Source organism: Cavia porcellus, unplaced genomic scaffold (assembly GCF_034190915.1).
Source record: "Cavia porcellus strain 051 isolate PalLab524CR breed Dunkin Hartley unplaced genomic scaffold, mCavPor4.1 scaffold_26, whole genome shotgun sequence".
Lineage (NCBI taxonomy): Eukaryota > Metazoa > Chordata > Mammalia > Rodentia > Caviidae > Cavia > Cavia porcellus.
The window spans coordinates 10,963,456-10,975,907 of record NW_026947509.1 but is presented as its reverse complement, the minus strand read 5'-3'; the positions used below and the strand labels follow the sequence as shown (position 1 = coordinate 10,975,907).

The following is a 12,452-nucleotide window of genomic DNA, read 5'->3' as shown; positions in this document are numbered from 1 at the left end:
GGAGCTGTCCCAGGTCCTTTATGTCCCAAGGACTTAAAGCACTGAAGATGCTAATCAGCTCACGCCAAAAGCAACCTCGCCTCCCAGATCTATGGCTCTCTGTGTCACCTCTGTGCTGCCAATCATGCTGTCTGTCCTGCCTGGGGCTCCCGCCCTAGCTGCAGACCTGGCCCTCGCTGTCTCCCTCTTCGGGCGGTGATCACATGATTCCAGATGTTCTGGAACCTGCACTTCCCCATCTCCTTCTGCCTTAAACAGCAGCTGTGGTCCCAGCTGTCCCAAGCCTCAAGTCACCTTCAGTTCTTTTCTTTCTCCTGTACTTCGAAGTAGTTTACTAAAACTGGCGATGCTGCCTTTATTTGGTGATCGTATGTTTGCATGTGCATACCCACATACCCGTGTATACAGAGGTGTATGCACACATATCTGCATGTCAAGGGCATGGAGCCTGTTTAAACCTTTCTGTGTTAAAATACGAAATTTATGTGGAGTGAATGTACAGCTCGGTGAATAACAGGTGCACGGCACATTCTCTGAAATATCATCCAAGCTGGGAGCCAGGTCTTGTCCGTGACCCCACCGTCCCTCCACGTGTGTCCCCTACTCCCTTGATAAGGAGTGGCCTGGCTGGGTCTGTTTCTCTACTTGTTGGCCTCGAGGCCTTTCAACCATGTGCAGAGCTGCATGCTGCCAGGGCCTGTCCTTTTGCCCCAGGGCACCACCGTGCCAGCCTCCTGCTTCTGTGTCCTTTGAATCGAGTGTGTGGCTCTGTGCTGTCACTTCCGGCCCGCCTTAGGTGGTACCCTCCACCCTCTTCCCCACTGTCCCTGCTCTGTCTGTCTCACGTGTGGCCGCCTTGCCTCTGCCTGGTAGTACCAGGCTCTTGCCAGCTTGGGCCCGCTTGCTCTTTCTGTTGCGAGCTGTTCTTGCCTGGCTGATCTGAGGCCTCGGTCCTCTGTTTCCTTTCCGTTTCTGCTCAAGACCCTCCCCTCCCCCCAATGGTCCCAGCACGTGCCCCTAGCCTCAAGGTCTTCCTGTTTTCTGTAGCTTGCTTAATTTTCTGCATGGTGCACACAGCTGACATCCAGTGTGGCAATAATGCTGACACTGTCTCCTGCACTCAGCTCTTTCTTTCCAACACCTTGGAGACTTGTGTCTGCCTAGTCCACTGTCGGTCTGCCGCATGGCAGGACTGAGTCTCTGTCGCTGTATCCTGACCGAGCATCTGCAGGGCTGTGGCTCATTCTTTCCTTGACTTGTCCTGAGTCTTCCTGTGGCTGTTTTCCCAAGCCTGGCCTCCTTCATATGGGTCCTGTGTCACCCAGTGAGGTCCCAGACTCATATCTCGGGTTCTTATTTAGAGTGGGGGTGACATATACTGGGTCTCAGCCAAAGTGGCATCCGTTTTTATGTTGCTTGAGCTTGCTATGATTTAAGAATCTTGAAACATTGCTCCCCGCCCTCCACTGTAGGTCACAGCAGTAAAGCAACAGCTGGAAAAAAATCTGGAAGAATTTAAGCAAAAGTTCAGCAGGATGGAACAGGCTTCCATGGAGCGGCAGGAGGAGGAGGCTGCGCTGAGGAGAAGCAGTGAGGTGAGAGAGGGGCAGGGAGGTGGTGGGACAAGGGGTGAGGGGCGGGATGAGGGGTCTAGGGCAGGGCTGGGGGGCGGCAAGGGGCGTGGTGTGAGGGTGAGGGGCGGGACGAGAGGGTGGGCAACCAGGCTTCCCAACTGTATGGGGAGGGCCCAGACAATCGCTTTATGGTTTGTGATAGTTTATTGTGGCCATATAAAAATTTTTTTCTTATTTGCCAGAACTATGACAAAATGTTCTGTCATGTGACGTATGACGTAGAATACCTGCTTATTTTTCACTTTGCATTCTGATAGAATTCCTGGCATGTAGCAGTTGTAGGAAAATACAACTTGTGTGAAGAAGCACTCACACAAGATTTTTAAAGAGAGACCATCTGGGAGGTGGGAGGATGGGAGAAAGAGAGAGGATTTTTCTGAATGGAAAGAAACAAAGTTTTGACATAAAATAGTATTTAAATTGCTTTTATAGCCAGGCATGGTGGTGTGTGCCTATAATCCCAGCACTTGGGAGGCTGAGGCAGGAGGATCAACATGAGTTCAAGGCCAGTCTGAACTACATAGTGAGACCCAGTCTCAAAAAAAAAAAAAAAAAAAAAAAATTGCTTTCTAAACACGTAAGAAGTCATAGGTTTAACCAAGCAAAAGTAATGGTAGGTGGTGGATTTCGAGATTTGAAGTTATTGTGAAAATCAAGTAATTGTGGGTTGCAGCTGTGGAGTGCGCCCTGACCTTAGCCGCTGGTGTGTACACCCACGGTGGCCACTGTGCTTTGCTGTTTGTTCTTTCCATGGTCAGGGTCACTTTCTAGATGGTAAAGATTAAAGTAAGCGTGTGCTTAGCTGGGTGAGGAGAGTGTCCATGCTTTTAGTCCCTGGGGCTTGGCAGAGGGGCACAGCGGAGAAACCCAGTGCCTGTCACAGTGAGGGGCACCTGAGAGGTTCTGCAGAGGGGCCCCTGCTGGAAATGAGGCTGAGGGCAGTGATTGGGGCTGGACTCCTGGGACCTGAGGAGAAGGTTTGTTGGGGCAAAACAAGTGTTTGCCCACCAGATGCTTCTGCTCACATTTCCACTGGCAGACTGGCACAGAGCTCTCCCTCAGTGGGCTTCCCTTTTAGCCTGCAGTTCTCTAGGGACTCCATGGGCCACCTGCCTGCCAGAAGCCTTTTGTCAGAGCAGTTGAGAGAGTCCTGGACTTTGAGAGGTGTGTGCTGGCCAAGTCATCGCCGGCACATGGGGCTGTGTGCACTGCAGAGCTGCCTCGGGCAGTGCTCGGTCTGCCCAGAGCTTCGTGCACACCCAGCTTCACTCCAAGCTCATCAACCTCCATGTCACGTGAGGGCAGCACACGTGGAAAGTGCTTGCACAGGGTTAGCCCAAGAACTGAAGATTTGTCTTAGTTTCCTTGTTTGAGGATGGTATCAAGAATTGATGGGGGTTAGCTGGCTTCTGAACTCGGAGTGGTACCAGGGCCAGATAAGTGATGCCCGGATAGGAGTGCTGCTTAGAACTTGGGGAGACAGTAGTGATGGTGTTAGGAGAAAAGAGACTTGAGTATGCAGTGCTTTCCTTCTACCTGCCTGCTGTGGGACCCTGAGACAGTTACTTGCCCTTCTCAGTCTGCTTATGGGGCACATGATAACCTCTACTTATTAAAGCTGAATTCCTCATCAAAGTCAGTATTACACAACACGCTCGAGGCCCAGTGCTCAGTAGGTTACTGCAGTCTGCCTGCTCTGGGTTTTGGTCTCCACGGCTGTTGTGAGCAAATACTAACAAGACGCACAGAATGTTGTGAGCAGGGGACAGACAGACAATGCATTTGGGATTTTTATATTTAAAAATTTGCCTCTTTCATTATACTACGACTCTGGGTGTCTCCTCCTGCGTAATTATAAATTATATACAAACAAGTATAGCAGGCTCCTAGGTTTTGGATGCTGAAATAATGTCATAGTTGCCAGGAAATTTTCTTTGTCCATATTTAGTAAATGAACAGGCTTCTCCGGTGAGAAATGATCCGTGCGGGAAAATGTGATTTAATGGCCCCAGCAAGGGTAGTGTTTGCATTTGGTATCGAAGTGAATGGAGCCTAAGCAGCCTAGCCCAGCCTACGTGGGTCATGATGGGAGTTGGCAGTAAAATGCCGCCGTTTGATGGTGAGATGAGGGACTCTCATTCGAGACCACCTGGAGCGCAGGGATCTAGATCACAGTAGGTTCCCCCGAGGAGCCAGGTCTGACAGGCAGAAAGCACACGCAGGAAGAGAAAAGCGCATCTCTCTTGCTTCCCTCACTTCACGCCGGCGGGGGACACGTTGAGCTGTGTCGGTGGATGGCCAGAAGCTGTGCGCACCGACTGACATTTGTTTCGTCTGGCCCGGGGAAGTGATGCTTCCCTTGCTGGCCCTAAACCGAGGTTGATCTGAGTGGAACTGCTCCCGTGCTGGCTTGTGGTTCGAGGGTTTTTTGTGGTGTTTTTCCAGCATTGTGCTTCATTTTGCAAATCATACCAGGGTGAAAGAGACACCTGGGAGGATGCATCTTTGTGTGATTTAACTTGTCGATGGTCACTAGCTACCCAATCAAGTCTTAAGTGGCTGTAGCTGGCTGGAAAGTTAATTGCTGACGGATGCAGTGTGCACATTAGATTTCAGATGTTAATTTTCTAAATTCTGGCCTCTTAAAAATTCTTTAGTTGGTTGTAGCCATGGAAGTCTGCTGGGTCCCGGGATTGGCTGAACATTTCTTTGTTGGAAACAAATATTTATGAAGCTCTTGCCAGAAGAGAAAAAGGGATGCGCTAATCTTCCCATCCGGCTTACTGTTCATTTCAGTGTCTCCACGTATGGAGAGAGACCAGCAGACACGAGCACATCAACCCTCCTGCTTTCCTCATACCCTCTCCTCCTTCTCCTCTTCTTTCCACTGGAAGGCACCCAGTTTTGCATGTGTCATCTCTCTGTCTCTCCTTCCTGCTCAGCCCCCAGAGGTAGATGTCATTTGAGTAGATTGTTTCAGGTGAGACTCCCCCCACCGCTCCTTGACAAAGGGTCTCCCTATGTAATTCAGACCGCCTTGAACTCACTATGTAGCCCAGGCTGGACTCAGATTCACTGCAGCCCTCCCACCCCAGGCTGCCAGGTGCTGGAACCACAGGTATGTGTCTCCACACCCGGCAGAGGGAGAATCTTTTCTAAGTTGTAAGATAAGAAAGCTAAATTAACCCAGGTAGTTAGTTACATTCTAGTTACTCCTCAGGGGTGATGTCATTCAGCATCGATCATAGTCTCCCGACTGTTAAATATGAGGAAGAAGCACTAATGGCAGCACTCCTTACTCTTATTGCAGTGCTTTGAGGTGTTCTGTTTTTCACACCTGTGATCTTATTGGCTGAGCGGTTATTTTGCGCCCAAGGAACAAACCAGTGGTGACGTCTGCAACATCCGTAGTGGCTTCACCTTCCTGGTCATTCTTGGCCCAGCTTGCCGTGGGCTGGTGAGGGTATTGGCCTCTCACCTTGAGCTGACTGATGTCTTAATTTGACCCAGCATCAGTTCTGCAGTGGCAGGAAGGCAGGACGGGGACATGGGACAGGAGTAGCATATCGACAACAGGTTCTATCTCATGTTAACCATGAGATGAATGTGTGTACACGAGTCGAGCAGCTGCCAGCCAGTTCCCAAGCGCTCTGTCCTAGCCAGCTCCTCCCGCTCCTCGCCTTTGGCTTCGCTGCCTCGGGCCCCATCTGCTGGTTGTAACCAGGCAGATGATTGCGGGCTGTCCTCCAGCACCACGGCGCCGGAGCCATCTGTCTCCTGATGGTGCAGCAGGGTTTCAGAGGACGGGTCTTAATTGTTTCTTTAAGATTCAAAAATACCGTGTACTTCCCAGAGGGGTATTTCTGTGTCTTTGAAATGCAGTTTTTAAAAAAAGTAGCCGCGGGATCCTGAATCCTGATTACCACTCCTCCCCCGCCAAAGCATGTGTGAGACTCTGTCTGGGTCCTGTCAGTTTGTAATGATCTATGCTAATGCCCAGGGTGTTGAGAGTGATGTATCATGGGCCTTGAAATACTTTTTGATAGTATTATTTCCAAAAGATGAGAAGTATAAAACAAGAGTCCTTTATTCTGAGAACATGGAAAGAGAGAACCAGCACCCCCGACCCCTGGGGTCTGGCTTTCTCTCCTGGAGTCTAGCTTTCTCTCTGGCGGACACTTGTGGCGTCCGGGTATGTAAGTAGCCTCTGTTTGGGGTGGAACCTAAGGGGGTATCAGGGATGCAGGGATAGCTCATTGGTCCTAGATTTGGCACCATAGGTAAGTTCCCAGGGGTGGGGAAGATGACGTCACAGGTAAATTCCTAGGGGTGGGGGACATAGGAGCTTCCTGGTTCCTCTTGAGGCTTTTCTGGCTACAGAGTCCTGTCTGGGCCAAAACCCTTTCACTTTTCAGCTATAAAAATTGCGAAGTTTTAGTGCATGAGTAGTTGTTGTGTTTGTGATGTGAATCTTACATGGGTAAGGAGTAATTGTGTTTTTACTTGGCATGTTGCTTGAAGATTTCAGGTCTCCTGAGACAATGCAGTGGGATTGTGTGAACGCATCTCTGCTGTTTTTCTGTACATTGATGTCTGGATGTGTCTTTAATCACGAACCCAAGGAACCTATTTTCATTGTGAACGCTGTGACTCCCCTGTCAGAATTAATTATTATTCTGTGCTCTGGCCTTTCCGTGCCTCTTTAGCGTTGAGAGCCTGCTGTGTATTCAGTGATGGGTTTCACATCTTCTCTCTCTCCCTGGAGGGTTGTCCTAAGACAAGAGATTCCATTTATTTATATGTGCATTTTTCATAAAAAAATTTTGCATTTCAGCATTTGAATGTTGTAGATTTTCTTGATGAAAACATTAATGGAAAATAATTTTACCCACAAGGACATTCTTGTAACAGGGACTCTTAAGATGGTTTTGCAAATAAAAGGGAAAATTTGTCATGTGAATATTTTGCCTTATTAACACATCTGCTCTTTGCAAAGATGTGTGTGGTCAGTGAGGTATGCCTAGAACTTGGAGTGCTCTGTTGCTTTGTTTTCGGTTTTTTGAAACGTGGTCTCATTGTATAGTTCAGGCTGCTCTTGAACTCTCGATGCACAGGCTGGCCTTGAACTCATGGCGATCCTCGTGCTTATAGCCCTCCAGTGTTGGGCTTCAAGGCATGTGCCACCATCCCCAGCGGCATTTAGAGCTTTGTCTTAAGGATTTTGTAAATAGACTTGTCCTTTTGCGCTGTCAGAGGCATGTGACGGACCAGAAAATTCAAAGAAACACATTTCTTGAAGGACAAAGAATATTGTCTGAATTGTGTGTTGTTTTTTCTGCTTTGCTTTTTATTCATGGTATTTGATTCAAATAAGAAGGTCAACAGTGGTTGAGTAAAAGAAAGGGGAAACGTGGTTCTCTGTGTGATACCCAGACGTTTCTGCCAGGGGCGGAGGTCAAATGCTTCAGCATCTGTTTGAATCATACCCAGTGCATTTGTGTTTTAGGAGATGAAGAAGGAAAATGCCTTCCTGAGGAATCAGTCTGAACAAAGGGCCAGAGAGGTCAGCCACCTGGAGGAGGAGCTCCAAAAGGTCCGAGCCTGTTTGAGTCAGAGCCAGAACTTCGCGGAAGAACTGAGGGGTGAGCGGATGCAGATCTGTCCAGTCCTCAGCTGTGAGCCTGTGAGCAGACAGGGTCCTGCCAGAGTAGTGACACCTTGAACTTTTCCGTGTAGTCCCCCTAAAGATGCCTGCAGACACGTGGAGAAAGTTTTCTGTCTTCCACTTGTAGTTCCAGTGTGACAGTTGAACTTTTAAAATTTGAAGCAGCACGAGTTCCAAGATACCTGGTTTTTAGAATCACTTTAGAATCACTCTTTAGAAACCAAAGAGTGAATGTGTTCCATACAGAACTGCATCTCCCCCAAGGGCCATTCTTGGGGTCTTCAGTGGGTCACTGACATCCACATGACCCTTCATTTACCACCATCTCCTTTGCAGCACAAAACCCCGACACTGGGTGCGTGGTTTCCATGCCGCTCGTGCCCTCTGTATTTTGACAGCTTCCTGGGTGAATGATTTCCTAACTTTCAAGCCAAGATGAATCACAGCAGATGAATCCATATTTATTTCACATTTCTTTTTCCCTTCCTTTTTCACAGTGGTTTTTCTCACCTAGTCTAGGAATTTCTTTTAACTATATAGCCTTCCAATGTGCGTCACACTTCTCAGTGATGATTTTTATTTTAATTTTTGTGGTTTTTTTGGTACTGGGGGTCAAACTAAGGACCTTGTGCTTACCACACGGCCACTTGTGCTGCTGAGCTAAAATCCTGGCAAACTTTTGTAATTTTTGAGATGGTGTCTCATTGTGTTTCCCAGGCTGATCTCCAAGTTTCATCTTTTGCCTCAAGCTCCCGAGTGGCTGGGACTAACCCTCCTTGAGAGACCTTTCTTTCTGTTTTCTACAGCAGCACATAGAAAGGTTCATCCTGAAGGAGAGCCATCAGAGTGTGTAGTGACTGGGGTGTTTTTTAGTGGTCACCAGTGTCATTGTTTGAGGTCCTGCTGAGCAGAATAGACAGAGGTGCTTAGAGATTGTCCCAAAGCTGTCAACTCTCAGGGTTTGGTTTACGATCAGAGGATTAGAAGCACATGTAGCTTTCCATTCAGTATTAAATCTGAGATGGTAATTTTTGCCACTTTTGTCACCTGCCACTGAGGATCACAATGCTCAATCTCCCCTATATGTTAGCGCTGATTATAATGAATGAGTGTGAATCTGAAGCCTTACTGTCACTGTTCAGTGACACTGCGTGGTTATTCCCAGCCAGCATGGGCTGTGAGTAAAGGTGAATCATTGGATAGAAAGTAAGGTAGTCATGGAAGTTTCCAGATGACTCACCCTTACCATGAGAGACTGAAATGGGGGTGAAATTGTCCCCAAGAATACTCCCATGTAGGCTGTAAGAATTACTGATATATAGTATCCTGGATTTCTGGCTGAAATGGTAGAAGAACTCTTTAGTTTTCATAGACATCAAATTGCCTGAGTCAACTGGGATATTTTCATTTTAGTACTGTTCTGTTTTCTCTCTCTCAATAAATGGGGAAAAATATAGCTATATGAGTTTGTTTGGATCTTTTAGAGTTTATAGTTTTTTAATGGTGTTGTTGTGGTGCTTGGCGTTGAACCCAGGGCCTTCCGCATGCCAAGCAAGTGCTCTATTACCATGCTGTCCCCCAGCACTAGGGTCCAGAAGTCTAATAGAATACATGCTTACCAAAGACACTGACAAATTTTTTTGGTTCTTTTTTAAATAGCTAAGAATACCTCTCAGGAAACTGTATTAAGAGAGCTTCAAGAAAAGATAAATCAGCAAGAAAACTCCTTGACTTTAGAGAAACTGAAACTTGCCTTGGCTGATCTGGAAAAGCAGCGCGATTGTTCCCAAGACCTTCTGAAGAAGAGGGAGTGTCACATTGAGCAGCTGAACGAGAGGTTAAGCAAGACAGAGAAAGAGTCCAAAACCTTACTGAGTGCCTTGGAGTCAACAAAGAAAGAATATGAAGCACTGAATGAAGAGAAAACTCAGTTTTCTCATTGGAAAAGTGAAAATGAAAAACTTTTACATCAGATGGAGTCGGACAAGGAGGGCTTGCAGAGTAAAATCAATCACTTGGAAACGTGCCTCAAGACTCAACAGATCAAAAGCCATGAATATAACGAGCGAGTCAGGACACTGGAGATGGAAAGGGACAACCTGGGCGTGGAGATGAGAAACCTGCGCAACTTGGTCGACAGCAAGATGAGGGAGGTAGAAACGCAAAAACAGGCTTACGAAGAGCTGCAGCAGAAAGCTGAGCGCTCAGATCAGAAGCATAAGAAGGAAATAGAAAACCTGTGCCTCAAGACTTCTCAGCTTACTGCGCAAGTTGAAGACCTAGAGCAGAAGCTTCAGCGACTGTCGAGTGAACTCATGGACAAGGACCGGCATTACCAAGACTTGCAGGCTGAATGTGAGAGCCTCAGGGATCTACTTAAATCTAGAGACTCTGCTGTGCCACAGGAGGACCAGCAGAGCAGTTGTCTGGCTTTTGAGCAGAAGGCTGCCATGAATACTTCCCTTGTCAATGTGATGGGAGAACAAGGAAGCAATTCTTCAGACAGGAGCCAGTGGCTTTTAGATGCAGATGCAAGCCCCAGAAGTTTAGGCATCCTACAAAACAGAGTGGTTTCCCTGGAATCTTCCTTGGAGTCCCAAAAGCAGATGAACTCCGATCTGCAGAAGCAATGCGAAGAGTTGGTGTACATCAAAGAAGAAGAAATAGAAGAAAATCTCAATAAAGCGGAACAGATGCATGAAAGCTTTGTGGCCGAGACCAGCCAGCGCATTTGCCAGTTACAGGAAGATACTTCTGTTCATCAGAGTGTTATCACAGAAACTTTAGTTGCCCTTGAGCACAAGGAGAAAGAGTTGGAACTCTGGAAAGCAAGATTAGAAGCTGAGCAAGCAGAGATTCAAGAATTAAAAAAGAGCAACCAGCTCCTGGAAGACTCTCTAAAGGAGCTGCAGCTTTTATCTGAAACCCTGAGCTCAGAGAAAAAGGAGATGAGTTCCATTATTTCTCTAAGTAAAAAAGAAATCGAAGAGCTGGCCCGAGAGAATGGGACTCTCAAAGACATGAATGAAATCTTAAACCAAGAGAAAATAAACTTACTACAAAAAAATGAGAAATTTTCCAACTGCATAGAGGAACAAGAGAAGAGCATTTCAGAGCTGTCAGCTCAGTACAAACAAGAAACACTCATTTTACTACAGAGGTGTGAGGAGACCGGACGTGCATTTGAGGATCTTGGTGAAAAATATAAAGCAGCACAAGAAAAGAACTCGAGGTTGGAATGCTTGCTAAGCGAATGCACCAGTGTTTGTGAAAGTAGGAAAAATGAATTGGAGCAGCTCAAGGAAACATCGGTAAAAGAGCACCAAGAATTCTTAACAAAATTAGCTTTCGCCGAAGAACAAAACCAGAAACTAATACTAGAGTTTGAAGTAGCGCAGCAAGCTTTGAAGTCTGAGATGAGGGACCTCCACATCAGTTCTAAGAGTGAGGCTGATGGCTTAAAGCAAGAAATCATGACTTTAAAAGAAGAACAAAATAAGATGCAAAAGGAAGTTAATGACTTATTACAAGAGAATCAGCAACTGGTGAAGTTAACAAAGACTAAACACGAGGATCAGCATCTCAAATTGGAACCCGTTAGAGACTCTGTGAAAGAAACAGAGGATGAGATAAATGCATGCAGTTTCCAGCTTCAGATGGATCCTGGAGATAGAGACGCTGCTCCGAGCAGTTATAACGCACAGCTGGTACAGTTAGAAGCTATGATAAGAAATATGGAATTAAAACTTGAGGAATGTGAGAAGGAGAAAGAGCACCTGCAGCAGGAGTTACAGACACTGAGAGGAGACTTAGGAGCTGGAAATGTGCACGGCTGTTTGCCACAGGAAATGAGCGACCTTACGGATGGGGAAGTGGATGCAGAAGGAAAGTACAGTTTAGGGCTTTGCGAGCTGTCCCCAAGGCAGGGTGACAGTGCACAGGTGCAGTGTTCTCTCCAGGCAGCCTTGAGCAAGCTGGAGGAGCTGGAGAAGATTTGTGAAGTGCTGCAGGTGGAGAAGCTGCAGCTGGTGTCGGAGCTAAACAACTCAAGGTCAGAGTGCATCACAGCAACCAGTAAAATGGCAGGAGAGGTAGAGAAGCTAGTGAATGAAATGAAAATATTAAATGATGACAGTGGCCTTCCCCGAAGTGAGTCTGTGGAAGAATCGCTGACCAGTGAGTCCAAAGGGCAACAAAATGAGCAGACACCTGTGTCCTTGATGCCTTTGGATGATAGCAACTCCTATGAGCAGTTGACCTTGTCAAGCAAGGAGGTTCAGACGCACTTTGCTGAACTGCAGGAGAAATTTTCCTCTTTACAAAGTGAGCACAAGATTTTACACGACCAGCACTGTCAGATGAGCTCCAAGATGTCGGAGCTGCAGTCCTATGTCGACACACTGAAGGCCGAAAATTCAGCCTTGTCAATGAACCTGAGAAATCTGCAGGTTGACTTGGCAAAGGAGATGAAGCCAGAGGGACCTATTCTTTCCCTGTCCTTCTCTTGCGTGACTGACAGCCCCAGCACGACAAGTGTGGGAGAGTCCTCTTTCTACCGGGATGCTTTAGAGCACATTGAAGGTGCATCTCTTTTGAATCATTTAGGGGAGAGTGTATCAGCAAACACCAGCCTGGAGGAGGAGAGGACTCTGTCCACAAAAGAAGTTCTGACCACCCCAGAGAAGAATGTTGAGGAGCTTGAGACCCTCTGCCAGGGATACCTGCAGTCCCTCAAGAATCTGGAAGAGAAAATGGAAAGTCAAGCAGCGACGAAAGATAAGGAGATCCAAGAGCTGGGGCAGTTGTTAAGTTCTGAAAGGACACAGCTGGACAGCCTTAGGAAGCAGTACTTGTCCCAAAACGAGGAGTGGCAACGGAAGCTGACGAGCGTGACTCTGGAGATGGAGTCCAAGCTGGCGGCGGAGAAGCGGCAGACAGAGCACCTGGTCCTGGAGCTGGAGGTGGCGAGGTTGCAGCTGCAGGCACTGGAGCTGAGCTCTCAGTCCTTGCTTGGAGCCGACATAGAAGGTGTAAGAACCTGGGTTTGTGTGCGGTTTTTCAGTTTGGGTGACTAGCCAGCCCTCCGTAGATGTTTATTGAGTTGAAATCAACCTGAAATTGAAGTTAGAAGGTTTTTAAGAGTTTAGACAAAT

At 47.2% G+C, this 12,452-nt stretch overlaps 1 protein-coding gene across 7 annotated transcripts in view; it reads left to right on the top strand.

Annotated features, from left to right (window-relative positions):
- The window catches only part of Cenpf (centromere protein F), a 55,456-nt gene that overhangs the window by 22,011 nt on the left and 20,993 nt on the right, over positions 1 to 12,452 (top strand). For 5 of the 7 annotated variants that reach the window (XM_063236719.1, XM_063236718.1, XM_063236722.1 and 2 more), the window contains 3 exons: positions 1,473 to 1,595; positions 7,141 to 7,276; positions 8,959 to 12,341. In XM_063236719.1, the coding sequence (XP_063092789.1) occupies positions 1,473 to 1,595; positions 7,141 to 7,276; positions 8,959 to 12,341 (3,642 nt within the window). The remainder of the gene's footprint in view (positions 1 to 1,472; positions 1,596 to 7,140; positions 7,277 to 8,958; positions 12,342 to 12,452) is intronic. The other 2 variants (XM_063236721.1, XM_063236720.1) reach the window with 1 other exon arrangement.